General features: G+C 53.7%; 7 protein-coding genes across 7 annotated transcripts; 3 read left to right on the top strand and 4 right to left on the bottom strand.

The window, feature by feature from the left end:
- Positions 1 to 1,609: 1,609 nt before the first annotated feature.
- On the bottom strand, positions 1,610 to 7,240 carry SCP_0903310 (hypothetical protein; the record flags this gene model as incomplete). Its single annotated transcript, XM_027761564.1, has 7 exons — positions 1,610 to 2,376; positions 2,436 to 2,676; positions 2,733 to 2,899; positions 2,953 to 3,338; positions 3,388 to 3,617; positions 3,671 to 5,525; positions 5,583 to 7,240. The coding sequence occupies 7 exons, from the start codon at positions 7,238 to 7,240 to the stop codon at positions 1,610 to 1,612; spliced, it is 5,304 nt and encodes a 1,767-aa protein (XP_027617365.1).
- A 2,157-nt stretch (positions 7,241 to 9,397) lies between these two features.
- SCP_0903300 (Transcription factor bye1) lies at positions 9,398 to 13,223 on the top strand (the record flags this gene model as incomplete). The annotated part of the gene is made up of 8 exons (XM_027761563.1): positions 9,398 to 9,426; positions 9,490 to 9,539; positions 9,595 to 9,645; positions 10,094 to 10,284; positions 10,342 to 10,835; positions 10,892 to 11,927; positions 11,989 to 12,272; positions 12,326 to 13,223. 8 exons carry the CDS (start codon positions 9,398 to 9,400, stop codon positions 13,221 to 13,223), a joined length of 3,033 nt encoding a protein of 1,010 aa, XP_027617364.1.
- Positions 13,224 to 13,530: 307 nt separating this feature from the next.
- Positions 13,531 to 16,117, bottom strand: SCP_0903290 (Sorting nexin MVP1; the record flags this gene model as incomplete). Its single annotated transcript, XM_027761562.1, has 13 exons — positions 13,531 to 13,690; positions 13,746 to 13,984; positions 14,048 to 14,086; positions 14,138 to 14,296; positions 14,468 to 14,561; positions 14,614 to 14,784; positions 14,835 to 14,867; positions 14,916 to 14,943; positions 15,001 to 15,112; positions 15,177 to 15,541; positions 15,604 to 15,694; positions 15,744 to 15,877; positions 15,928 to 16,117. The coding sequence occupies 13 exons, from the start codon at positions 16,115 to 16,117 to the stop codon at positions 13,531 to 13,533; spliced, it is 1,815 nt and encodes a 604-aa protein (XP_027617363.1).
- Positions 16,118 to 16,509: 392 nt separating this feature from the next.
- On the top strand, positions 16,510 to 19,428 carry SCP_0903280 (Start control protein; the record flags this gene model as incomplete). The annotated part of the gene is made up of 8 exons (XM_027761561.1): positions 16,510 to 16,620; positions 16,675 to 16,862; positions 16,911 to 17,041; positions 17,100 to 18,442; positions 18,502 to 18,595; positions 18,649 to 19,202; positions 19,261 to 19,341; positions 19,408 to 19,428. 8 exons carry the CDS (start codon positions 16,510 to 16,512, stop codon positions 19,426 to 19,428), a joined length of 2,523 nt encoding a protein of 840 aa, XP_027617362.1.
- Positions 19,429 to 19,580: 152 nt separating this feature from the next.
- Positions 19,581 to 21,543, bottom strand: SCP_0903270 (Uncharacterized WD repeat-containing protein; the record flags this gene model as incomplete). Its single annotated transcript, XM_027761560.1, has 9 exons — positions 19,581 to 20,016; positions 20,069 to 20,176; positions 20,223 to 20,435; positions 20,490 to 20,613; positions 20,664 to 20,817; positions 20,872 to 20,965; positions 21,046 to 21,122; positions 21,178 to 21,288; positions 21,343 to 21,543. The coding sequence occupies 9 exons, from the start codon at positions 21,541 to 21,543 to the stop codon at positions 19,581 to 19,583; spliced, it is 1,518 nt and encodes a 505-aa protein (XP_027617361.1).
- A 194-nt stretch (positions 21,544 to 21,737) lies between these two features.
- Positions 21,738 to 24,579, top strand: SCP_0903260 (Dolichyl-phosphate-mannose--protein mannosyltransferase 4; the record flags this gene model as incomplete). The annotated part of the gene is made up of 11 exons (XM_027761559.1): positions 21,738 to 21,869; positions 21,923 to 22,047; positions 22,101 to 22,405; positions 22,455 to 22,563; positions 22,617 to 22,773; positions 22,824 to 23,007; positions 23,062 to 23,175; positions 23,223 to 23,678; positions 23,731 to 24,063; positions 24,117 to 24,450; positions 24,501 to 24,579. The coding sequence occupies 11 exons, from the start codon at positions 21,738 to 21,740 to the stop codon at positions 24,577 to 24,579; spliced, it is 2,328 nt and encodes a 775-aa protein (XP_027617360.1).
- A 398-nt stretch (positions 24,580 to 24,977) lies between these two features.
- On the bottom strand, positions 24,978 to 26,631 carry SCP_0903250 (hypothetical protein; the record flags this gene model as incomplete). Its single annotated transcript, XM_027761558.1, has 7 exons — positions 24,978 to 25,701; positions 25,762 to 25,880; positions 25,930 to 26,039; positions 26,089 to 26,165; positions 26,224 to 26,370; positions 26,425 to 26,533; positions 26,589 to 26,631. The coding sequence occupies 7 exons, from the start codon at positions 26,629 to 26,631 to the stop codon at positions 24,978 to 24,980; spliced, it is 1,329 nt and encodes a 442-aa protein (XP_027617359.1).
- Positions 26,632 to 26,817: the final 186 nt, after the last annotated feature.

Below are 26,817 nucleotides of genomic sequence, written 5' to 3'. Positions count from 1 at the left end.
TCAACCAAGGCTTATATACTGTACCTGCGCGCGCTCAGGCGATCCATTTTTGATTCGGACAAACAGAGTTTAGGCACCGCATGAGGTTACCGCTCCGTTGTCATGACCAGGATCCTGGTCCACACATGGCCAATTTCCGTCCGCGGGGGTCATTGTTAGGCTCGGAGCCCTCAAGCGTCGATTTCTGCCTGCACAAAATTTGAGTGACAAAAGAAAAGTTTTGAGGTTCTCTCGCAGCGGAAGCAAAGCAAACAAGGAACCTGGAAAAGAGGGCGCAGTTGTAGAGACGATCAGCTGCACGTGCCGGTGGGAATGAGTCTCCCGGCGTTTGGCGGCCTACCGTACCCTTCAGCTGGGCGTCGCATGCAGATAATCATCGCCCATGGTCTCGCCGTGGCTGGTTGAGAACCACGCTCACCATGCTACAGTGCTACACTGATGCTCGTCGCATCAGGTTTAGTTCGGAGTCACCACAAAGCACTATCAGAGTCCGAGTCCTACCACTGATCTGATGATCCCCGACCGCCGTCTTCAGCGAAACATGTCTACAAGAGATGATGTGAAAACGATCGAGGAAAACAAGAGGGTTTTCACAAGCCCCCAAAATGCGGGGGCCCTCGCTGACAGAATAAACGTTAAACAATTGCGCCGGTGCCTCATTGTTCCTGTATAATGGGTTCGCAAACGATCCCGAGGCGCGCTTCACCTCACTGGAACAGGCGGGGCGCCCAGTTTGCACCGACGTTCTCCATATCAATTACCGCGGCCAGAGTTGGGCCAGAGCACAGATAATCGCCTCTTCCTTCTCGGCTAAGCCCCGTCCTCAGGCTCCAACTCCCAACATATTCTTCGGGACACAATTTTCGAGGGTGAAAACTTGGTGAAAACTGTTTTCACTTACTCAGACTCCCTGGTTCGCCATTTCGGCGTACCACTCCGCCATTGCGCATGATGTTTGCAAGATGAGACCCTGCACTGTGAGCAGAAATTGGGATCCAGTGCAGTGCCCGCGGGCGATGCAAAGCTGCCTGGAAGCCAACTGGAAGCAAGCATAGCGTCCTAGCGAAGGCTATGTGATGTTTTCTCATATCAGTGGGGCTTGCCCGGCGCGCCTGATATTGAAGGAAGCGGAGTTCGTCAGAATGCACTTATTGAATTCAGATGGATGCAACGCAAGCGTGCATCCAGCCTACCAAGTGCATGCCGCGCAGGCCAGGAAGGAGATTCTTGCCCTTGCATCAACGTGCGTGTTTAAAGAGGGAGGTCGAAGGTGACGGACGTGCAACTGTAGCACGTATTCGTGCAGTAGAGAACCCAGTAATATTGTGCACTATGGACAGGTGTTATGGTATAAAAATCAGGAGTTGACGACACGACAGATTCAGATGCAATCATACTAGACTACGAGCGCCTCTACGGCGCGATATGCAATAAAGAAACGCAGAGCGAGAGCAAGTCCGACGAGACAATGAGCGTGGAGTGTGTGATACAAAGTACAAATGTACAACTGTTGCGGGGAAGACCAATGCAAGATATATCGAAAACGAGGATCTGAAATGAGGAAGACACAAGGTCCTTTTGAGTACGGACACCACGGCACGGGCGCGGACTATTGTACAACGCAGCCATTCTTCTTGCCTTTCCGCACGTCCTCAGAGACGGCGAGCGACCTCCGGTCTTCGCGTTCCGTACCCGTCGCGGACACGACGGAGTACGAGGTCATCCTGGATAACCGCGACTCTGCCTTGTCGGCCGCACTCCGAGTTTCCGCTTCCACAATCGAAAGCGTCGACCTGGGCGGAGTATCCCGTCGACTCGAGGTCTCCATTGCTGTCCCAGTGCTCCGCAGACTCGAAGAATTTGGGGACGTGCTAGAGCTTGAGATGGATATAGGGCGTTCTTTCCCTTCCGTCTTTCGCTTCAAAACAGAAAGTTTGTGGGTGACAGTTCTATTGCTTGTCGACGCACGCGGCACAGGAGAAGGTGCAGGGGAAGTTCTCGTCTGATCCACAGTTAAAGACGATCGTGAACGTTTGAATGCATTCAGGACTTTGAAGGCACTCGGAGGATGGATGGGCGATCCTTGAGGGGGCGATGTCGACAGAGGGGTGTCGATACTAGTCCTCGGTGTAGCGCTGTTTTCCGACCCTGGACTTGCAGGATAACTCGTCTGTATGGCCTCCAAAAGGTCTGCAGGATCATATGGGTTGCCGGCGTTGCCAATCTCGGCATACTGCGCGTATAACAGCAACTGGGTGCGGAGGTCGCATGTAGGAGGCGCGCTTCCTGCGCACTTGACATGAGCAATAAGGCTGCATTGCTCGCAGAGGACCGCACTCTTCTTCACGCTCTGCTGGCAGACTCTACAGATGACGGCTAAAGCAGGCAATACCATCGTCAGGTTCAGTGTCATACTCTAGCAACGAAATACTTACGCTTTCCGAAGGTTGTGGGCACAAAGGAATGTTCTCGGGGGGATACAGGCTCGATATCGTTAGACAAGCGGCGCCTGGTGGGGGAGCGACTCAACCGTTCATTCAATCGTGAGAGTTGGTCAGTCGGCGACCTGTCCGGGTCCGGCATCTCGATGTTCGCTAAATAGCGAATCGCCTCTGATTTCTGGAACTCAGTGCTAACACGCCGCAAAAAGGGAATGCTATCTTGCGGCCGCAAGTCCTGCAGCACGCTGGATCAGCGTGGTATTCATTAGTGAGTAGTGGTAGGCTACACACCTTAGGAACGGCCCAGTTATGCTTCAGCCACTCATGTTCACAGAGCAATTCGGCGCTCGGTCGCTTCGTGGGTTCCTTGTTGAAACATTGTTTGAGGAAGTCCTGTAAACTCTCGGAAGACCCTTCTGGAAGTGGCGGCATAGCATCTTCAACGATGCGAAACATCACTACAAAGGCCTCAGCTCAAGACATTGTTTAGATGAGCGACGGAAGCACGTACCCGACATGCCATTGGCAATTTCCGCATAAGGAGGTCGCCCGGTCAATAGTTCGATGACAGTGCACCCTAACGACCAAATGTCAGATTTCGTCGATGCACCTTTGAGCTCGATGACTTCAGGTGCCATCCAATTCGGCGTGCCCGCGATGTCTTTCATCTCACGCTCCATGGCTCGTAAGTTGAGGGAGACGCCAAAGTCCGAGAGTTTGACGTTCCCGTTCTTCGTCGTGAGGATGTTGGCTGCCTTCAAATCGCAGTGCACGACGTCGCTCTGATGGAGATAGTGAAGTCCTTCCAGGATTTTTACCACATAGCTAGCAACTAGACGCTCGTTCAGCTTCCCAAACGCCTTCAGAGTCTGTCCAAGTGAACCATTCTCCGCCAGCCTACGATATCATGAGAATGGGACGAGAGTGTACGATGAATCCAACTTACTCTAGGACGATACTGAGGACGTCATCATCCCTCGCCATACCCTCGTATTTGACAATGCTCGGATGGGAAAGACTCTTGACCAGGTCAACCTCCCGCATCAATTGCGCAATCTCTTCCTCCTTCAGCCCTTCAAGTCGAATACGCTTGACAGCAACCATCTGACCGGTATTGAGGTTCAGTGCTCGATAAACAGCCCCAAACTGCCCACGCCCTATGCAATTACCAAGTTGCTGCGCATTGAAAACATCAGTGAGGATTTTAATACGAGGACAAGTACACTCACGAATTGTGTAGACGGTTTGCCATCTTCACGCACAATCAACGTCTGTCGCACTGCACTACCATCATAGGAATCCCTGATCATCAGGTCGCTTGCACTAGCATTGCCAGTTGCCACACCCAAGTTGACCATACTTTCGAACCTTGACCTCCGGGGCTTCGCACCAAGCTCATCGTAGGAGTTCGGACGAGGTTTCCTGCGCGAGCTAGCACCATCAATTTCACTCTGGAATCGTCCTCGGAGTTGGCGCGGCTTATTCTGATGGATGACCGAATCTGGAGTTGAAGCACCAGAGGCTGCCGCGGGGAAATGGACATCCAGGGGGTCTCCCAATGGAGGAGTTGACTGCTCAGCAGAGATAGACCTTGGGAATGGGACACGGTTCTCGCTATCGCGTGAACCAGAATCGTTACGAGGGATGTAGACGCCATTGCGGTGCATACCAGTCTTAGTGCTGCTCCGTCTCAATACCAGCCTCGGAGACGGAGAGGAGCTAGTATCGGGACTGGAATCACGGGGGAGCAACGCATCTCTCGGAGGAAGTCCAGCAGTATCTACGCTGTGCCGAGCACGGTGCGTAGGCCTCCTGGGGAATTGAGGTAGAGGATCAACAGTGGACTCGGGTCTTGGAGCTCCAACAACAGCAAGCTTCCGAGGAGAAGGAGCAGCAACAGGCGGATGCGAAGGCGTGCCGAACAAGTCTTCTTCATCCAGCAGAGCCGAGTTGTTCGGAGGTGACTGGAATGCATCTAAAAAGTCGTCTGGCCACTTTCCTTTGCCTAGCTTGATAGCAGAAACCTTCTGCTGTCTCTCCTTCGCCTGGGCGGATTTGCAATCGTTGGTCTTGTCCAACTTGGATTCTCCCTTAGCACTAGTAGAGCTCTCCTCAGTTTCTTCTATGACCCTGGACAAGTCGATCATAGTCGTTTCGCTGGGACGGCGTTCGCGCAAAGGTCTTGGGGGAACCTCTGCTATCCGTTTGAAGGTCAGTGACTCAGTAGGCGACACTGCAACCACACTATCTTCCGCGTCCCCGGGATCGAGGGAGGTTGCCTCTGTCGTCATGGTGCGAATAGTTCCAAACTTGTTCCCTCCGCTACTTGTTCTGCGAACATCCAGCAAGCTCGAGAACATCGTCGAGTCCGTCATCGTACTCGATGCCTGTGACTGCCGCATGGCCGATGATGTGTACGACTCAGTCAGGGCACTGTGTAGAGACTCGCCAAGGGAAGCACGAGTAGAATCAGCTATGGAACTGCGCTCCATGCTGGTTCGGATGCGCAGCGGAGAACGCGGCGGAGGGCTCATGGGAGGAACGTCGTCGCGATCTCTCTGTCCATGTAGGGCATCACCATTATTAACGGTTCTGCCATCACTGGAGCCAGCGGACTTGTCCTCGTTCGGGCTGTCTGAGCGAACAGTAGGTAAGGGTTGGGGGGGACTCCACCTCTTGCGCCCTCCTGGCGACTGGGGCGAGGTGAGAGATGTAGGAGATGTCGAGCGTTGCATACGCGACAGATAGAGGTCGGGCGTCGAGGCAGCACCTCGCGACCCTGACGCTAAGCCGTACGGACCCTTGGCGCGTTGTGCTTGCTCACCGCTTCCACCCTGGATGTACTTCAACTTGTCAGCCGGGGGACAGTAGGTTAACTTGTGCAAGGAGAGAATAGTTCTGGCCACGCGAGTAAGTGATTCGGCTGTTGCCTCTATTAGGTCGTCTCGGTTGAACAGCTCCTCAGAATGAAGGCCGACTGAAGAACAAGCTGCGAGAAATTTGGTCACGTTTGACGTGCGTACGAACCCGTCTTCGCGTGTATCGATGCGAGAAATGGTGCCGGGGAACAGCTTGTTTACGAATCTGAGGAAGAGGAAAATCAGTTACACCTCAATCTCGGGAATCGAGCGTACTACGCACTGGCAAAGGACATAACCATCTCTCACAGCCTCACAGAATAATTTCCGCTCTCTTTCCTCTCCCCCTGCGCTGATTCCGCCGGAACTCAAACCACCGGAACTCAACTGTGTCGAGCTTCCCATACCGGAAGCGCTCCGCCCCCAAACACGCTCTAAACGCGCTAAAGCGCGCATCCGAAACTCCACCTCCTCAGACTCTCTTGCGCTAAGGGAGGACTTATCCAATTGCGAGGGTGGCTTCAGCATCTCTTTGCATAATAAAGAAGACGCCGAACGAACGAGCTCCCGGTACTCGGAATTGGTGATGGTGGCAAGAGACGCAGTGGAAACATTAAAGAAGCGATTTTGGTAGTAGTTCGGAGAATAATTACGTTGAGTAGGAGACACTGCACGCAGACGAACTGGAGAGGCGGGAGAAGCTGCCCTAGATGGAGGGGAAGGAGTTAGCGTTCCCTGTCGTGGCTGATCCAAGGATGAGCGCTTCTGATCAAACGACGGCCGACGTAATTCAGCGGAGGGTCGTTGTTGATCTAATGAAGAGCGTTGCCGGGCTATGGAAGGCCGTCGACTGGATGATGATGATGATCCGAGAGGCACGTGTGACGATGATGCCGAAGGGCCCGCGCGATGAGTCGGGGTTCGAGACGAAGAACGCGCGCGGAGGGGGCTTGTAGGGCGTGGAGTGGTAGGTGAACTCGGAGGACTGCTCAGGGGAAGATGACTGTTGCTCGCTGCAGCTCGCTTGGACGTTGTAGACAGCCCTCGTGGAGATGGAGATGGTGGCGATGGGTCTGGGGACCTTGTTCCGTCTCGCGGTCTCCTTGTAGGTGTCTCCGGAAGTCCAGGAGATTGCGAACCGCGTCCAGCAGGAGATTTGGAGAGGACCAATGGTGGGGGTTTTGTCTTAATGTGAGATGATGGTGAAGCTAGGACACCGTTGGATCGGATATCATGTTTAGGTGTAAGGGGTATGGGACCGCTAATGTCCTTCGGACTGACGGTGAATTGCACATCCGGCTTTCTGGGTCGCTCCCTGGGTGGTGAGACGAGTGCAGAGACGTTCGAAGATGAAGAAGCTGGCAGAGCAAAAGGCTGCACATAGGGTGAAGGAAAAGGCTGCGATGCTAGGTGAAGGGTTGGGGAAGACATGGATGCTTGCCGTAAAGAAGGTGGAGAAAAGCCCGTATTCTCCACAACACGCGTATTGGTCTTTTCTCTGTCTCTCTCTACTCTTTCCCCGTCCTTCCGTTGGCCTGCAACAGGAGGCAGTGGGGAGTTAATGTCCTTACCGCCTGGCCGACGAAATGAAACCTTAGATAGCATTCTCGACCTGGGTTTACCCTTGGGAATAGTTTCCTCCAATGCCCTCTCTTTGCCCTTCCCGTCGTTCTGCGCAACCTCACCCACCTCATCCACAGACGCAGCGAACTTGCCTTTGGACTTCGTAGCAGTACGCAGACTCTGCTCAAGAGTAGACCGTAGTCGTTTGAACGTCCTCGGCTGAGCTTCCGCGACCTCGGGAGTTGACGCGAGCCGAGACGACGACGCAGATGCAGCAGGATGGACAATGATATCAGAATGCTTGTGCGACACCATCTGGAAGGGATTAGAGAAGGACACGCTGAGCTTGGAGGACGACGGGAGGATTGCTGTAGCCATGTGGAAGAATCATGCGTAGGGCAGCGTTCCGCCCGTGGGTACAATCTAGTATTGCAAGCAGCCAGGTTAGGGCAATACGGAATTCACCAATTGGAAAATGCTCACACGATTAACAGTTCGAAGAAAACACGGGATCAGCTGCGGCAACCCTACACACACACACTGCAATGAGTATGAGATGCAGGAGGTCGGGCGTGGTATTGACGGACGGGGAATAATATGAATCGGATCAACATACCCCGAATGCCACAGAGAGTAAATCTAGTAGACTAAATTACAGATGCTGCAGAAGTTGAACTTAGAATGGCAGGCGAGGATCGACGCGCAGAAGGACGCACCGCATTCAAGTCAGCGAACTGGTGGACTTGCACAACGCCCACAGCTGCGCAGGAGAAGATATATGTTATGGGAAGATAGCGTGGACTCCAAAACTCGAGAACACTGGATGTTCGGTAATAAGTTGTTTGGACGACGAGCGAGGAGCTGCAGCCAGAACGTCGGCAAATGGATACACTGTGGCTCCCTGATTAAGTACAGAACGACGGTATCGAGGACGCCGAGTTTAGCGAGACGTGCAAAGGACGGAACGAAAGGAGCGGAAAACCTGGTGGCCGTTCAGAGGAGAGGTGCCGCCTCACGAACTGAGTGGTCTCCGGCACTTGGGCCGTGAGCGCTCATTTCGCCGAGGTTGCTCGGCTCTGTCAACTTCTCCACTCAAACTTCGTAGGTAGGAACTTAAAATTCTCGATTATCTCTAGTGATATGTACATGCTCCATATCCATATCAAACGCTGCAATATGACTCGCTCACGCTCATCCATAGATGCATATCTGCAAGCGAAATGTTGGACAATCGACGGTCCTCGCACTTGCGCCGATCGCCAGGCATGGTGACAATTCATTCCTGCAACAAAGGGGCCTCGTTGTCCAACCTGACACCGAAGCCGACAGGCTTCATCGCAAATGCAGCTTGGAAACAGAAGGAGCGACGAACCTATGACGACGCGGTCGGTATGCCGCCAGATCGTTGGCAACCACCCGACGACCACGGCCAAAAGTGGTCCATACGTTGGCCATCAACGACCGGTTAACCGACAAAGATGGCTCGAGTTCCAGCCACAGCGATTTGTGTTCTGTTGATGCGGTTGTTGGATGACTGCTAGCGGAGAGCAAGTTCACGTTGACAACTGGAATTGGCGAAAGTGCGCCTGGTAAAAGGAACGCGTCGAGTGGATCGCGATAAGGACACTTCTAACCATATGGAACGGTCACGTGATTCTCACATGAGCTTGTCGAGGCTGATTGCAGACTCCTGCAGAGCGCGTGTGGATTGGATAGCGGTTGGTCGGACACGAACCCGCACCCAAACATTCCCAGGGAAAAGGAGGAGAAGGCTGAATCGGCCGCATTACAAATGAAATGCAGTCGATTGTGGCCTCGAGGCGGTAAGGTGCTAAGCACGATTAGCTTGTCAGGATCATGCAGGAACGCACTCAGCTGGCCTCAGGGGTACTAAGCGCACGCTGGCACAGCAGCTCACAGCCATTGAGATGTATCGCGACCAGAGATATGCGTGCAGCCTGTGCAGAAGAATACCAACAGAACTTGAGTCATGCACACCATGGCTTGGAACAGCGCAGGCGCAGAAACTACGCAGTGTTAACATGTACTTACAGGAACACCTCATGCCTTCGGCGAAGGTGAGTGCCCCAAAATGCGGTGAGCCCGTTTCTCAGCTGAAGACTGAAGTGCTTCCAATCCTTCATATCTGCCTGGACGGCTGAGGAATTCCGCGTGCTTGAACATTCCTGCCCTGAGAATGCGAGAGGCCAGATAGGTGCAGACAGCAGGGACGAAGATGCCGCTGGAGATAGCCGGGCTCCTGCTCAAAATTTGGGGCGGAGTTTTGCCATCAGCCACTCGGCCACTGTAGCCTTTCGGCTTTGTCTCGAATCTCCGCAGCGCACGATGACAACTCGTCCAGCAACACGCTCTCGACAAGCGCGAACGAACCCGCCCGATAATTTGTCCCCGACAGATAACAAAGAGAATACTACGGCGAACGAAGCAAGGATGAAACCGAAGTCAAAGGCACGGGCATCGAGTAAGGGGTCGAAGGTGTATTGTTTGTGCAGAAAGCCGGATGACGGATCGCCAATGATCCATTGCTCGGAGTGTAAGGAATGGTATGTGGGGTGCTTGCTCATCTCCTTCATCTTTCTTGAGCTGGCACTGATTGTACGCTAAAGGTATCATTTTCGGTGTGTTCAGTTAAGCGAGAGAGACGCAGAGGATATCGGCAAGTCTCACCGTCGCAGCTATTAGAGTCGTCACTAACAATCATCGTTTGGCAGAGTTGTACACCTGCCCTCCTTGCCACGACAAGACTGGTTTGCGGACGATCAGTGAGTGTTTCGACGATTACATTTTTCCTGCAACAATCATTCCGTGCTATGCCCTTGCCTCCTTATGATGTACACCTACAATATGATCTGTAATATGCTTCGGTGTGCTACTCCTGCTGTGCATACATGAGTGGTCTGCGCCCTTGTATCCGCTCTGCGGTTGTTGAGTTCGTCTCAACACTTCAGCAATGCCGCCGCTCGGTTGGCGACCCACTCGCACTGTAGTCAAGGACAACTGTATGTCTAGCATTGTCAATTTGAGTCACGCATGTAGCCGTACCACTGCTTGAGTCATTCCTGGTCTTTAGAGTAGTTTGTTACCCTGGGATGCGTTCATGTACTCTACTGGCTGTCCATCATTGCCTTCATTCGTGTTTGTTTTCTTCACCTTGCCTATTTTCCTGCTCTCCAAGGCATAGTACTGACCATTTTGTGTCTTATGCTGTAGTGGAATGGGAAGGACCAGAAGCATTCGAGCTCGTCCCTGAACAAGAACAAACGCCAAAGCAGCCTGCGAAAGTGGCTTCCTGGGAGAGTGCTGAGGAGGTGGTGCACGAAAAGGAGGAGGAACACATATCAGAGTCTGACGACAGCGGGGACGAGTATGTTGTGGAAGCGAGGGCAAAACCTGTAGGAAAGGTGCGTTTGCTATTGAACTGGCTATCCGCTATACCGAGTGATGATTTTCCTTTCCAGCGCCGTGTCCGACGAGTGTCATCGTCGTCCGAGTCCGACGCCGAGTCAGTCGCTTCAGTAGCGAGAGCACCCAAGAGGCTACGTCGCGCGAGTGAGGTGTCGAAGAGTGTCGGCGCTCGTACTCATAGTCCATCTCCGGCGCCCAGTAGCCTTACGAAGCGGAAGAAGTCCATCTCTTCTCAGCCCGATGCGAAGCGGAGACGGTCTGAATCTACTTTAGGCGAGGATCCTGCGAGAAAGTATTGCCTGACAAAGTTGCAGGAGCTGTTTTGTCAAATCTTCCTGCGCTATCCTTTTCTGCAGGAGGAGACCCATTCGGACGACCCGAGTGAGAATGCACAGCCGGATAAGAAACAGGAGGATCTTACGGATGAGGACAAGCAGGCGTTGGAGGGTAAGGCGAAGCAGTTCGCGACTGACCTCGAGCAATGCATGTACGACCTGTATTCTGAACCCGATAAAAACGGGAAACATGGTGTTGCGGGGAAGTATAAGTACGTTCCGGTTTTCATCGTTGGGAGATGATCATCAACTGAATCCGTCTATCCAGGGAGCGTTTCCGGATGCTATCATTTAATCTGAGCAAACCTGATCGTGTTTCTCTTCACATGCGCATTGCTTCGTCTCATATTACCCCGAAAGAATTATCAACGATGTCTTCGACTGATCTAGCCAATGAAGAAACACAGCAGTCCATCAGACAGGCCGAACAAGAGGCGTTGGCGCATTCTATCCTGAAGAAGCAGACACTCCCGCGCGCCAAGATCACCCACAAGGGTATTCAGGACATCGAGGATATGAATGGCGGATCGCGTGAAGTTGAGCATGAGCGCGAGGAAGAGGAGGAGGAGGAGAGGATTGAGAGAGAGCGGCTTGCACGTCTGAAGGTCCAAGCCCAGCGAGCGGCGTCCTCTTCCGTTCCGCCTGAGTCTCCCATCGTGCCACAGACTCCGAGCTGGGGCGGACCCCCGCAGGCCCCTTCGCATGCGGGAGAACCTGCTGCCTCGTCGGCGTTGAGTCTGGGACGGCCGTCGCTGAATCCGTTGTTCGTACCGCCCGCGTCAGAATTTACGGGGCCTGTGGAGGGCGAGTTGAATCTTGCAGACCTCATCAATATTGACGAGGAACCCTCTCATGATGACAACGCGATGTCCGTTGACTCCATACCGACACCATTCGGAGAGACCCCTTCACTATCAACGAGGCAGGACTCGACGCCTACTGTGCAGACACCACCCCTTGTTTCTCCTCGGGAGCCTGCTGGTATCTCTCCATTCGCTGAGAAGAGCTCAAAGCCCGACCTTTCATCTCGTCCTTCCTTCGATCTCAAGGCCCTATGGAGTCCCAAATCTGCAGATCCAGGACCCGAGCAACAGGCCGGGGGTGCAGCGGAAGGCGCAACCCACGACGAGGCGCACCATCATCATATGGATATGGACATTCTTGGTGAGGAAGCGGACGACCAGGACTTTGATATGTTCTTGGGCAGAGACGAAGAAGATAAGGCTGCTCCCGAAGTTGTTGACAATAGCCCCGAGGCATTTCGTGCGGCGTTTGAGGCTCTACCCAGAATCTGGTCAGGGACGGTACGTGATACAAACCAGTGTAAGTTCCAAAGACATGAAGCTAACATAGTCCATTTTGCAGCTGAGTATGCCCTTGGATTCAACCATGGCACAGGAGGTATCTGTCGATGCACGTCAGATGGGTGGTCGGACATTGGACAACCCGCTATTATGGCAGACCTTATTCCCTACGAGAGAATTAAGAATTGACGGTCGCGTACCGGTCGAGAAATCAGCCCAATATTTGACCCAGATGCGTTTGAATCCTACAAAAGAGTTGATCGCCGCCGCCTTTTCGCCAGTAGTAGTACCTGGCTTCGAGAGTCAAGGTTTCAAAAATCTCGTTGAACACCTTACCACGAAGGGGTCAGTGTTTCGCTTTCTTGTGATTTAACCTATTTACTCATCCCGCGTTGCAGACGACATGGCCTTGTCTTCCCGTGGGGCAACAGGCCCAAAGAACACAGTCCTGGCCGGGAACTGTATATTATACCCTTACTATCTACAGATCCCATTCCAGATTACATGGAACTTCTGGATGACCTGCGACTACCCAAGCTGCGGAACGCCAACTACCTGATCGGTATCTGGGTTCTCAACAAAGGAAAACTCGCTCCCCCGCCAACACCGCAAGGATTATTACCTCCTCAAGTTGCACATCTTGCCATCGATCTCTCTCAGCTCCAGCAATCTTCCACCACAGTGCCGATTCCGAATATCTTCTCTCAAGCTGTACCTCCATCGGTGACCACACCTATGGCTCAGCCACAGCCACAACCCACGGCGGCGACGTCAGCGCTAGCCGCGGAAGTCGCGTCGCTGACGCCGGAGGAGATCCAGCTGATGCTGCGTACTCTATCCTCAGCGATCCCCGCACAGCCCGCTGCGCCACCGGTGCCGGCAGTTGCACCACCGCCCGCACCTCCCGCCCAAACCGGGATGTCCGCGATCCCCATCCAGCCCTGGGGAGCGCCCGCCCCAAGCTTCCCTCCGGCGTACTCACCTCCCAACACCGCTTTCTCCGCGCAGCCGTCGCCGCCGCATCCTTCGCGGCCGTACCCTGACATGCCATATGATAATTACCCCCACGATCAGCAAGAGCAGGGCTACGGCTGTCCGTCGGGCTCGCAATATGGCGGCAGAGGTGGCGAGCGCGGCTATCGTGGGCGCGGCGGCCCGCCACCACGTGGGCGGGGCCGCGACAGGCAGCGGGATGCTGGCTGGCCGAAGAGCAGGGGGCGCGGGCGGGGTGGGCCCGGGCCTTCGAGTCCTACGCGCGAGAGGGGAGGGAGATGGGGGGAGTCGCGGTGGAGCTGAGAGGCATGGTTCCGGATGTTCGTATCTGACTTATTCCAATACTTAGCGTATCGATGCCTATTATGTGATGTTGCTGTTCTTGAAGAAGCCCGTGCTTTAGTGCTTTGTACATGTAGTATATGCCCCATGCCCCTTGGTAGTCCAAATTTTCGCCACTCAGTGTCTGCAGCCAGAACGAGGGTCTCATAAAGACGTCGTAACTTTTCGTAAAATATATATACAATGCTGGTATCAAATTATGTTCAGCAGGTGGCGTTCAATGCACACAAGATCGGACCATCCAACCCACCCCAATCCAAAGATGCGTTCACTCGAAAGGCATGCCCGCCACGTCCTCCACCATCGACGCCCAATTCGCCACTACGCCCTCCGTAAAGTCGGTCTCCTCACGCGCAAAGGCCTGCACGGCCTGTGTGACGAGCGCATTCTCGCGGTTGTGCAGCACCACGCGCAGCTCGTGCCACATGCTGTCAAACGCCAAATATCAGACACCAGAGACCAATCGCGGACGCAGGGACGTACCACGCGCGTATGAAGACGCGGCGGTTCAGCAGCGCACCGATAGACGCCTGGTCCTTCTCGACAAGGCCGGCGATCCTGTCCGCCTCGTGCTCCCAGCCCTCCTTCTGCGCTTGCCGCACGCCCTCGAGCTTGAGCGAGTTCTTCTCGACGTTCTTCTTTAGGCGCTCGACTTGGTCGACCGACAGCCGGTCGTGGCGAATGAACAGGTCGCGCATCGCCAGGTACAAGTCGCGCTGGCCCTGTCGCAGACGGGACGAACGGCGTCGGCGTTCCTATTTTGTACACGCATGGAAAATGCTCACCTTCAGAGCTTCGAGGGTGGAATAGAGCATCGACCGCGACTGTAGGCGAGTCAGCTGGCGAAGGGAAGCGAAGGGAAGGTAATTGCTTACTCGATGTTCGAGCGTGTCCGCCTGCTTTTGCGTGTGGACTGCGACCTGGACGAACCCCTGCCGGACGCCCTCACAAAGCTCGCACTCGTCGCCGCGCCAACACCGCGCGTTGACCTCCACGAGCGACTTGACCGTGTTCGTGAGGCGCGAAAGGTCGGCCTGACCGTCGTGCACCGAGCGCGCAGCAACACCGAAGGGTGAGCCAAGGGTGGGGAATATGGACGACGAAAGCGAGTCAGCGTCAGATGAAGTAGAGGAAACGGGGGAGAACGGGGGAAGCGGGAAGTGAGTCGGGAGATAGGTGCGCCGGAGGAGAGGAGGGACCCGTACCGCTTCGCCTTCGCGCCGCCTGACCACGCGTTCTGCAAGCATGCAGATCTTCTGCCAGTGTTCGATCAGGAATCCGATCTTGCCACGGACGATACTATGCATCTCGAGTGTAAGTGGTACGCGGGGAGCCGCGAGAGGAGACGTACGCGAGTTTATCCTCGAGGTCGCTCGGGATGCTCATCTCCTCGACGCGGTCAACGCGCTTGCTGGCGGATTCTTCTTCGTAGGAGATGGACGAGTGTTTGCGCCATGCCTCGAGGGACGGTTCGGTGAGGAACACGGTGAGAAGCCCGTCTTCTTTGATGACGGGGTGGTTGCTGCGAGGTACGTCAGCGATGATAACGAAAAGCCCAGAAGAGGGACACACATGACAAAGTTGAGAAATCGCGCCAGTCCTTTCCTACAAGATAGTCAGATCCATGTGCGAATAGACGAACAAGCTACGAACCTGCGCTGCTCCAAGAAACTTTCGTCCGCTTTCCAAACTGACACGTCAAGAAGCTAAGACATCATCAAGCGAAACGTGAACTCACGTCCGATCCGTTTCGGAGGTAGCGCTGGGAGGAGTCGGAATGGATAGCGCTTCACCAAGCAGTCCCATAGGAAGACGAACTCGGAGTAGCGCCTCGGTACCGGTGCTCCACGCTGAAGGTTAGCAAGATTTAGAAAGGCGATAAACATGCATAAGAAGACGTGGTGAAGGACGCACGTCAGTAGAGATTTCATACACAAGATATCTGTTTAACAGGAAGCCTTGCTGCCCAAGCACGTTCACGTACACAGTCTCTTGCTTTTTCCACCACTCTCTAGGCAGACCCGTCCCGGATATGCTGGACGGCGCGCCGTTGTTGAGGCTGTTATTGCCGTTTGGTGTAGTTGAGACACCGACACCACTTGACATCCTTGCAGCGCTCCAGGGATCCTCTGTGGTGTATGCTCGGGTAGGAACATGGCGCACGGCGTCAGTATATTGCCCGAAACCTGAAGTAGACGGATTGAGAGACGTGAGATCGAGCGTGGGTTCAGGGAGCGCGTTCTCTTGCGCCAGTGCGGCGACGCGCTCGACACTCACGTCTGTCCACAAGTCATTCGCATGTGAGTTTGGGAGTCCAGAAGGCTAGATGTGGATCGCGCACCTTTCCCAGTCTGAGCGAGTGCAATAAGGGCGAGTGCGACAATGAATTCGAGCTTGGATACTCTTGGGCGGGAGCTAACCAAGCTGACGATCTGGGACGGAAATCCAGTGAACGGAATCGCAAAACGAGACCAAACGCACCTTATCAATAGTTGAAGCAGATAGAGAGGACGTGCCGAGGACTCGGGATAGGGCATTGACGGATATCTCGCCCGAGTTGGAGGGATCGACAGCAGTGAATGCTTGGTTGTATATTGGAGGAACGGTCGCGTCGCCTGAAAGCACGGTCGAGTTGACTGCGCGATGAAGGGTTGAATGCACTCACCTATCACGGAGCTGAAGCCTAAGGAGGCCGAGGGAAAAGCAGGAGGAGCAGGACTTGGAGCAGCACTCCAGGGGTCGAGACCGTCGTCGTAGACGGAGTGAATGAGAGGGCTCTCTGTGACGAGGCTGGCACCAAAGGCGTTGGTGGACGAGCCACCGTACGGCTGGACCGGTCGCGGTGCGTTGAACATCGCTGAGGACAATCTTGCAGGTGGCAGTCTGATCAGTGTAGCGGTCGCGTGACGCGTCGGAGATAGCCTCGCAGCGACAACGCCGAGTTGCTTGCACTGTCTCTTTGCAGACGGTGTGCGCTTGCAGCCACGGCGCGGCGAGAGCGACGACGACTGGCCGCCGCCGCCGAGGCCGGGCTATTCCCAAATGTAGAGACCGCACCTCCCCATTAGGCAGGCCCTCCGGAGCCCCAGCTCCCGGCGGTGGTGCCCGGCGCCGGTGACCGGTGACGCGCGGTAGGGGAGGCACGTGGTGGAAGAGTTAAATCTCCGCCAACACGCCTGAGCGCGTCGGGGCGCGACGTGAGAGCGCCTCTTCGCCTTCCCGCCCTTCCTCCTTGTCCTCCCTCGCCATGCAGCCCGCACAGCGTCCACCCCCGCCCCAGCAGCAGGTTCAGCCACAGCCACCCCCTCAGCAGCAGCCACCAGTCAAGATATACAATGCCGTCTATTCCTCAGTTCAGGTAAGCGTCCGCTTTTCTTCCCTCGCGTCATTACTCATGTGCGTCCCGTGTCAGGTCTACGAGTGCATGGTCCGCGGCATCGCCGTCATGCGTCGTAGAACTGACTCCTACGTCAACGCGACTCAAATCCTCAAAGTCGCAGGCGTCGACAAGGGCCGACGCACCAAGATCCTAGAGAAGGAAATTCTCCCCGGTAAGCACGAGATCGTTCAAGGTGGCTACGGCAAATATCAAGGCACCTGGTGCGTGTCACTCCCTCTGTCCTTTCACCCTTATTAAAACACGCTCAGGATCCCGCTCGAGCGCGGTCGCGACATCGCCATACAGTACGGCGTCGCCCCTCTTCTAGGTCCTCTCTTCGATTTCGTCCCCAATGCCAATCCACTCGGCGCCCTTCCCCCAGGAATGCCAAGTGTCACTGGTACGTGCCTCTATGGCGTTTCCCGTGTTCTCTCTTCCATGTTCTCTCTGTTCACCAGGCGCTCCAGGTGGCTTCGTGCCCTCTGGCCTCGCCCCACCTCCCATCATGCCGGGCTCTGCCCTCCGCCTCCTCAACCAAGGCCGCGCACAAGGTCTCTTCACGCCCTCGACATCAGGTATGGACTTAGCGCGGTCCAGCACTTATCCCTCACCGGGCGCATATTATTCAGGCGCATACCCACAATCTCCATTTTCCCCCATACCCGGCGTGTCTCCTACACCCCCACCCCTCATGCCGTCCTCTCTCAAGAGGACGCGCACTGATTCAGATTTTGACTATGCTATGGCGTCACCGGCTAACAGCTCACAGATTTCTCCGCCTGTTCTCGCTGCGTCGCCTGACATCCAGATGGCGGAACGCTCGCGTCCAGCATCCGCTGCTCCGCAGCTTGAAGGGGTTACCGGACCATCACCGGCGAAGCGCGCACGCACAGAACCGTCACCTCTACAATCGCAAGTCACCGATGACGCTTTGCAGCCTGCTCCGCATATACAACTCCAGCCCACACCCCCTGTTCAAGATGTTGCGCAACAACAACGCGCCTCGACACCCGCTATCAATGGTATCTCTCGTCCTCCGAGCTCAGAAGCCGCGCTTCCGAATGGAAAGCCGCCAAGCGAAGCTCCTCCGCTCGAGGCAGAACTCCTGGACGTGAGATTCGCGACCAAACCGACCATGCCGCACACGACAGACACCAGTGCCCCTCTGAGAGACCCGAGGAGGGTCAATGTCGTGTCCGCCATCTGTCAGCGGGACGACCCCACTCCCGTGCTCGACGCGCTGCGCGAAATACCGCCCGACAACCCCGACCTGACGATGGACGTCGACCTGGTACTGGACGACCAAGGGCACACTGCCCTGCACCTCGCGGCGAGCCTGGCGCGGCACGGCATCGTCGACGCGCTGCTCAGCAGCGGCGCGGACATGCATCGTGGAAATTACAACGGCGAGACGCCGCTCATCCGCGCGTGCCTCGCGACGCACAACTTCGACCAGCAGACGTTCCACGTGCTCGTCGGTGCGCTGCACGCGTCGATCCGCACGATCGACACGTCGCGCAAGTCCGTACTGCACCACGTCGTCGCGTCCGCTGGCGTCAAGGGACGCGCGATTGCGGCGCGGTACTACCTCGACCACATCTTCCTCTGGATCGCGCAGCACCAGGGCGGGGACTTCCGCTCCCTCGTCGACCTCCAGGACGAGCACGGCGACACGGCGCTGAACATCGCCGCACGCGTCGGCAACCGGAGCTTGGTGCGCACACTGCTCGATGTGGGCGCGAATCGGATATTGCCGAATAAGCTGGGCCTACGCCCCGGCGACTTCGGAGTTGAGACAGAGGTCGGTCGCGGGGGTTCCGACGCGTGTTTCTGCAGTGCGACTGACCGTTTCGGTTACAGGAGCTTGGTGGCGGGCTCCGAGCGGATGATATCCTGTCTTCCCTGCGCAGCGCTCCCTCCGCGCCGGTCCAGAAGAGTCAAGATGTATTGGCTGGTAAGGACCGTCAACTACAATCTTCTCGCTTCTAAACTGACGCACCGCAACAGACATGACCACAATGGTGCAGTCTCTAGGGAACGAGTTCGCGGTGGAGATCAAGGCGAAACAGGACACCCTAGACGTGACGCAGGCGCACCTGCGCGCGGCGACGCGCTCGCTCTCGGATCAGCGCAAGCAGATACAATTGTGCCAGGCGCAGTGCGGCGAGCTCGACCAGGTGACGCAGCGCGTGCGCAACCTTCAGAAGGCGCTCGTGGACGAGGACGCGTTTGACTGGACGGGCCGCACAGAACCCAGCGGGAGCGACGCCGCCGCGTCTGCGGGCCCCGCGTTCCGTGCGCACGGCCAGGCGGCGCCGATGGCGACGCTCACTGGATCGGTCGACATCTCTTTCAACCTTGACGTCGACCCCACCGTCCCCGTGTCAGACTCGGTGGCGAGCCTCATCCGCCTGCGGCGGCTGAAGCTGTGGCACCAGCGGATCGAAATGCTCATGGAGGAGCGCCTGAAGTCCCTGCAGGGCGCTAGCGCGGAGAAGGAGTTTCAGTGCAAGAAGATCGTTGCGCTGTGCACCGGGGTGTCCATCGACAAGATCGAGGAGGTAAGCGAGGGTTGTGAAGCGCGTTGCAAAAATCTGCTGACGCGGATTCTCTGCTCAGATGCTCGATGGCCTCGTCGTGGCTGTCGAAAGTGAAGCGCAAGTCATCGACATTGGTCGTGTATCTGGGTTTATGCAAAAGGTGCGACCGGCTACCCACGCCACTCGGGGATTGCCCTGACAGTGTCTCTTCCATCCGCCACTGCAGGTTCGTAATGGTGTGATATAGTGAATCGGTGCCTATGTATGCTGGTAGCGCTCGCGCAGAACACTCTGGAGCCGGTCGTAGATTATTCTCATTCTCAGTCCTCTCAGCAATGTACCATCTACTGCATTGAATCCTATCACACGCGGGCATCGAGCGACGTTACGTACCGCAACCTAGATGATGCTCTCATCCGGCGCGAACATCTGGAAGTTACGGTTGTACGTCCCGGACGCGAGGAACTTCGCGTCGCTGGACAGATCGACGGACATGACCTTCCCGCCGTCCGTCGGGAGCGTGCGCAGCAGCTGCCAGTCGTCTGCGCTCCAGAGCTTCACGAACCCGTCATAACCTGCACTAGCGAGATATAGCCCGGAACGGTACCGCCACTCCTCTGCTGCATGCTCTTCGGCCTGATGGGGCTGCTCATCGATGCCGTTCATGAGGACGTCCGGCGACGCGCTCGCGAGTGTATCGGGCAGTTCATCTCCGCGAAAGAAGCGGACATCGGAGACGTTCGAGAGGTGAGCGGGGATAGTGTACAGCGCCTTCAAGGACCGCATGTCCCATATCCGGATCGTGTCGTCGCCCGACCCTGTTGCGATCTGGTAACTACGGGAATGTCATGAGACACAGCCACCCAGACAGGACCAAAAGATCGTACCCGTTTGGCGAGAAAGCGATAGCGAAGATTGCCTGAACATGTCCATCGAGCACCATAGCTGTCCGACCTGTTCGAAGATCCCAGACTCGACCAATCGCATCAAGACCTCTACAAAAGTGTGAACTCGGCGTATTGACAACTTCGGAGGACATACCCTGATGCTGCAAGAGCCCCATCATTCTGGAACTCAACCGAGTATACCTCCTTGGAGTGTCCTTCTTGCAGGAGTAGCTCCTTGGAGGTATTGACATCCCACAACCTCCACGTAGTGTCGAAACTAGCACTAGCCACATAGTCGCCCGATGGGTGAAAAGCTACGCGACATACACGATCTGCGTGTCCCTTAAGCACTGATAACGGTGTCTCACTGAGGACGGGAGACATATCAATATTGATGCACTCCTGACAGAGGTCAACTCACCTATTCAAGGACCAAAGGTGCAAGTTCGTGTCGCCGGCGCCGCTGACCAGGTTGACACTACTCTCACTCTGCGATAGCGTGGCTTGTGGATGCCATGCAACCCCTCCCACTCGATCGCTGTGACCTTATATAAGGATATAAGCTGAATGCTAATGGCGACTTGGCAGCACTTACCGCGCAGTGTTCGTATAGGAGTACAACTAGGCACGTTCCATAGTTTCACGTTCCCAGACCAGCTGCCTGTAGCTAAGATTTTGCTGTTTGGTGAGAACCGTACCTGCGAGATTGGCCGGTCGTCGCCAATCTGAGATCCGAGGTTTGCGAATTGCTGGGAAAAGGAAGCAGTTACAACACATATACAAAATGCGGAGGATATACTCACTTTTACTTCAGCAAAGATCTTCTTGCGGATGTCAATGATTCGTCCGAGGGAAATTTTGCTGTCTATCCGCTGTTGGGCGACTCGTTTTTGAGCTCTACATGGGAACAGCAAAAGCAAAGGAGACATAGTAAGCACCTATCTCTGTGCTCTACCTATCGGTAGCGAAAATCCAACCTGGGGAGAGAGTACTCCGCTAATCGTCTGCGTGCCTCCAGGAGTTCCAATGGACCTGGAGAGTAGAACTCCTCCATCTGCGATATGGTTATTCCTCCCCTTCCAAATAATAGAATGTGAGCGCTCACGTACCTCTTCCTCGCTTTCTTCGCTGGACTCCTCCTCCACTTGCATAGCCTCCTCTCCTCGAGCGGCATTGATTTGAGAGAGGACATAGATGAGACGGTCTCTACGATCTGCAGCCTACACATACTATCAACAAGGCCTCATCTCGAACAAGTGCCAAACATCGCTTACTCGTTCTCCAAACAGGGTGATAGGTTCTCCAATTTCTCGCAACCTCGCTTTCACTCGGTTATCATCTGTAGGTACGGCCAGACTTCGTGCCTTCTTCTTGCGCTCCAATTCGTCCAGGAGCATCTTGTTCTCCTGCCTAACACGTTCCGACCCAAGGTAATTTCCATCGTCAATAAGTGTGTCAAGGGTAAGTTCGGACATGGTTAGAGCGTTCAGCTAGCATGCGCCAGCACCCGTGAGTGAATTTAGCTTCACGAGAATGCGGTAGGCGTTGTTTGCCGGTATTTGGCAAAAGGCTTAGATCTAAGCAGTTGCCAAATGCGGATGCCAACATCTGCGGGCACGTTACGCAGACTTGAACGCCAACGTCTGCCCCCCCCCCCTTTCCCGATAACATGTCGGCGTCCACATCGTCGACATCACCGCCTGGTCCCCTTCGAAACCGAAGACATGTTACCGCCCTGGACTCTCCTCGCGCTGTTGAGGTGGACGACGACCGCGACGAACATCTCGCCGACTACCACGTAGTACGTGACACGCGTCTTGCGAGTGGGACAAGATTATTCATTACATCTTGCAGAAGAACCGCAGCTACATCGAGATCCTGCTGGAGTCTGAGGAAGCCAGTATGGTGGTAGTTGCCGTCCTGACTGCGCTTTCCTTCGCCCTCCGTTTCTACAAAATCAATTGGCCAGACCAAGTGGTGTGAGTGCTCAGCCAGTGTGACGCGTGTGTATGATATACATATATCCCTACAGGTTCGACGAAGTCCACTTCGGCAAATTCGCGTCATACTACATCTTGCGGGAGTACTACTTTGATGTCCATCCTCCCCTCGCGAAGATGCTCTTTGGTCTAGCGGGCTGGTTTGTTGGATATGACGGGCATTTCATGTTCGAAAACATTGGTGACAGCTATCTTGAAAATCACGTCCCTTATGTAGGATTGAGGGCCCTCCCTGCGATATTGGGGAGCCTCACCGTCCCTATTGTCTATGCAATCATGAAAGAATGCGGGTACTCCACCGTTGTCGCCATTTTCTCCGCCTCCATCATATTGCTTGGTGAGCCTAAGTTATACGTGCCGGACTTTATTGATTAACTCTGTCTCAGATAATGCTCATATCGCGCAGTCGCGCTTGATTTTACTGGATGCGACACTGATCTTTTTCATGTCTCTGACACTGTATTCGTATATTCGTTTCCGCAAACTGCGCTTCCTGTGAGTGCGACACATCCCCTGCGGCATGTCAACAATATTTACAAATAACGTAGTGAGTTCTCCCCTGAATGGTGGGGTTGGCTACTGGCCACTGGCACCTTCATGGCTTGCACCTGGGCCTCAAAAGTTAACGGTGTCCTGACGGTGGTCGCCATTGGAATCGCTGTCTTGGTCGACCTTTGGGACCTTCTTGACCAGAGGAATAGTATGGTGTGTTGCATTCCGTCAGTCTATGTGTTGTACTGACTGTGACTTGATAGGATTACTTTTGGAAGCATTTCATGGCTAGAGCGGTCGGGCTCATCGTGCTGCCCATCTTCTTATACCTTCTCTTCTTCTATATCCACCTGTCAATCCTTGTGAAGACTGGTCCGGGCGACACTTTCATGAGCCCGGCGTTCCAAGAGACGCTGATAGGGAACGAATTACTTCTGAACAGCCAGGGTAAGTCATCGTACGATGTCTTGGCTGTCATGAGATTGAATGGTTCGTGGGCAGAGATTCGATACTACGACACTGTTACTATCAAACACAAGGATACCAGAGTGTTTCTGCACTCGCATCCAGAGGTTTATCCTCTGAAGTACGAAGATGGCCGCATAAGTAGTCAAGGTAGTGTTCCCATCAATTTCCGGTTATGCCTTCTGATGATAGTCCAGGCCAGCAGGTGACTGGTTATGGCCACGACGACTCTAACAACAACTGGCAGATCATTCCCACGAAGGCTCTCCCAGAAACTGGCCGTGGGCGGATCGTGCGTCACGACGACGTTATCCAGCTTTTGCACGTCAACACGCAATCCTACCTGTTGACACATGACGTCGCATCCCCCCTCATGCCTACGAATGAGGAGTTCACGACATGGCCGAAGGACGATCTTTCCCGTTATAATGATACGCAGTTCGAACTGCGCATCGTTGATGGCCATGAGGGCGACTCGTGGAAGAGCAAGTCTGGACATTTCCGCCTCATTCACGTACCAACAAAAGTCGCTATGTGGACACATTCGAAGCAACTTCCTGAGTGGGCATTCTCACAGCAGGAAATCAATGGCAACAAAAATGTCAATGACAAGACTGCGGTCTGGTTCATAGACAATATTGTTGCGGATGAGAGTGAGTGCTTCGCTGTGGACATAACTGGCTGATACTGACAATTCTTCGGTAGCTGGCGAGGATCTGAGACAACGCACAGGCGATATCCCTCCGAAGCCGCCAAAGAAGATGAACTTCTTCAAGAAGTTTGCGGAATTGCAGCTTTTGATGCTACAACACAACGCGGGTCTGACTGCGTCCCATCCATATGCAAGCACACCAATCAACTGGCCGTTCCTACTCAGCGGTATCAGTTTCTGGACCGAGTCCAACGACCAGAAACAGATTTATCTCATCGGTAATCTCATCGGATGGTGGATGTGTGTTGTGTCTCTATCAATCTATGTCGGCATTGTCGGTGGGGATTTGGTGATGAGGCGACGGGGTGAAAACCCGCTTTCTGATCGTACGTTCCTCTCATGAGTGCTTCGTAATCCCACGGCTAACCAGGCGGTGCAGCTGTCCGCAACAGGATGTGGAACTCGACAGGGTTCTTCTTCGTAGTTTGGGCAGTGCATTATTTCCCCTTCTTCTTGATGAGCCGACAGCTGTTCATTCATCATTACTTGCCATCGCATCTTGCCTCTGCTCTGGTCGCTGGATCGGTACTGAGCTTCGTGCTTTCCGAGGAAGTGAACTACCCAGTGTCGACACGTGGCCCATTGTTGTTGCACCCGAAACAAGCGAGAAAAGCAGATCTGGGCGTGAAGGGCCCTGTCGTCGTCGGGCTTTCCATACTACTGCTGTTGATTCTGTTCGTCTACATTTCTCCCTTGACATATGGAACGCCAGGGTAAGTCATCTGGAGTCGGTCTCTTCCTCGTGCTTACGATTTCGTCGCAGGTTGGATGGAGATGCCGTGAACCGCAGACGGCTGCTGTCCGGATGGACACTGCATTTTGCAGGAAAACCAACAGATTAGGAGGTGTTGAGCATTTCCTTTGACCTTGTGTTTGATACCGTGCATCCGCATGAACCCTTCGTAAATATAATATCATTGTCATATGTATGGTTTTCAGAGATGGGGAAAATGTAACATGTTGCTGTCCGCAAGCACTAATGTAATGGTAGGCACCTTGCTACACCTCTAGATAGTTGACCTCTGTTTTACAACTTGTGGAGTAATGACAAAGTACAGGAACCAAGCCAGTAAGCATACTTGAAAGCAATCAGAAGGGAAAACTGTAGTACGAGGAAAGCCAATGCAGCACATTTGGTAAAGTATGATGGTAACACAGCAGAGCAAAAAAGAAATTGTAGAATGATGCCTTTGAATCATTTAAGCCAAACGTACAGTTTGATTAATTCCATGAAAGACACCTAGATAGCTCCATGGCACTTGGGACAAATCAGGGGGGGACAATTCATCCAAGTCTCTATGGTCAAATCCTGCTCTCTTTTCTCCCAGTAAGGTGCATAGGGTGATGCAAGTAGTGAGACTTCAGCAAGCTCATTACACACCTTCTCCAATGCCTTGATATGTCTGTCATCATCAGTGTTGTGAACAACCCTTTCTCCTGCCAAATCATCCGGGTTATCAACCCACTCCAAGTCTCCAACCTGATCTCCACGCTCCATCGCCTCCACCTGCTGAGTGAGTGAATTGATCTGAGAAAGCCAGCTTCCTCCTGGTTGGGCACATACAGCTTCAAATGTCGCATAAATGAAGCGACGTGCCAGAACAACCTCCACAACATTACCAAAAGGTAATACACCATCTGTAGAGCCCATGTGAGGTTGTCGAATGATTGGACCCTGAGCAATGGATAGCAAACTTGGAGGAAGGTGGGTGAAAATATCTGAAGGCATGTCCATTAAGGGCAGTGCCTCAGATAATGAGTAAGGGCCTTCATCTGAAGATTCCTCACAAAAATAGTTTAACAAAGGACATGGAAAATCCACATCTGGGGCAACAGCCAGTAATCGGATGCTCCGATCACCTCTGTACCTGACAGATGGTGAATCAAAGGAGCCAGAATCTACAAGGCACATGGTGTGATACCACTGTGCACAATCTGGCCGTGGGCAAAAATGCATAACATCACTAATGATTATAAGATCCAATGAGTTGTAAGAAAAAAACGGAAGAAATTTATAAGCATACGGTGGGTCATCATGTAATGCTGATGTTCCTTGAGATTGCCCAGCATGTGATATTGATATAGGAAAGGGATTGTAAGGCTTTGTGCACAATAAAAGGCATGAATCTTCTGTGATCTTCGGCTGAAAAAAGTCTGATCACATGAATAAGAAGTGAAATTGGAAGCCTCACCTTAATTGATCTTCTCTTGTGATCTAAGGAAGATCGCCAGAAGAAATCCATAGGTCCAATTTCAGAAACTTCCAAAAGGCCCTCATCATACATGTATACATTTACTGGCCCTATCAGATTATATTGAGTATCACATACTATCAGAAACAGTAGACATACTCAATATGGATTGGCAGGATACGATGTCTATCATATCAGAGTATATTCTCTCATAGGGTGCACAGGCCTGTGCATCACTATAATGCACGTATTAGTGATAATTACAAGGCTTTAAGGCTATAATGATGAACTCACAAGCTACCGATCCACTTCGCTACGTCATGCCGAGACCAATACCATCTTACTTTTGCAAATTGATTCTTGCTTGAATCTTCACAAATGGTGAGGACACGGCCTACCCATTCATCTTCTGTGTCATCAAAAGGGGAGTGTAAGATAACACTGGAGAGTTGTGTGTAAAAGTCCAAACATCAAGTCAATTTACCAGGAACATACTCATCACCTTTCCTAATCAGTTTTGAGATAACTTGTAGCTGGTGATCTACAACTGATGCATCATCACTTTCAGAGCCATCAGAATCTGTGATAGCCATTTCAACAGGTACTATGGTGAGAGTCAGTCTGCACCAACATGAGGTAAAACATATACTACAACCTACCTACAATAGCCTCAGCAGGCTGCATTCTTGCAAATTCTTGCATTGAAGGGCCATCAGTTGGCATCTTAATGGCATGTGTCTTTTTGTGTGAAAGATAGGTCTTTCCTCTTCTTCTCTTGGAAGAAATAGAGTTGCCCAGCCGAGTACTTGCCATCATACACTGAGTATGATGATTATGACAGAATGGAATGACGCTCGAACGTCACAAATACGATTCAGAGTTGACACA

Source organism: Sparassis crispa (assembly GCF_003851025.1).
Source record: "Sparassis crispa DNA, contig_000008F, whole genome shotgun sequence".
Classification (NCBI taxonomy): Eukaryota; Fungi; Basidiomycota; class Agaricomycetes; order Polyporales; family Sparassidaceae; genus Sparassis; species Sparassis crispa.
Note: the sequence above shows the minus strand (reverse complement) of the source record. Positions and strands in the feature narration are given on the sequence as shown.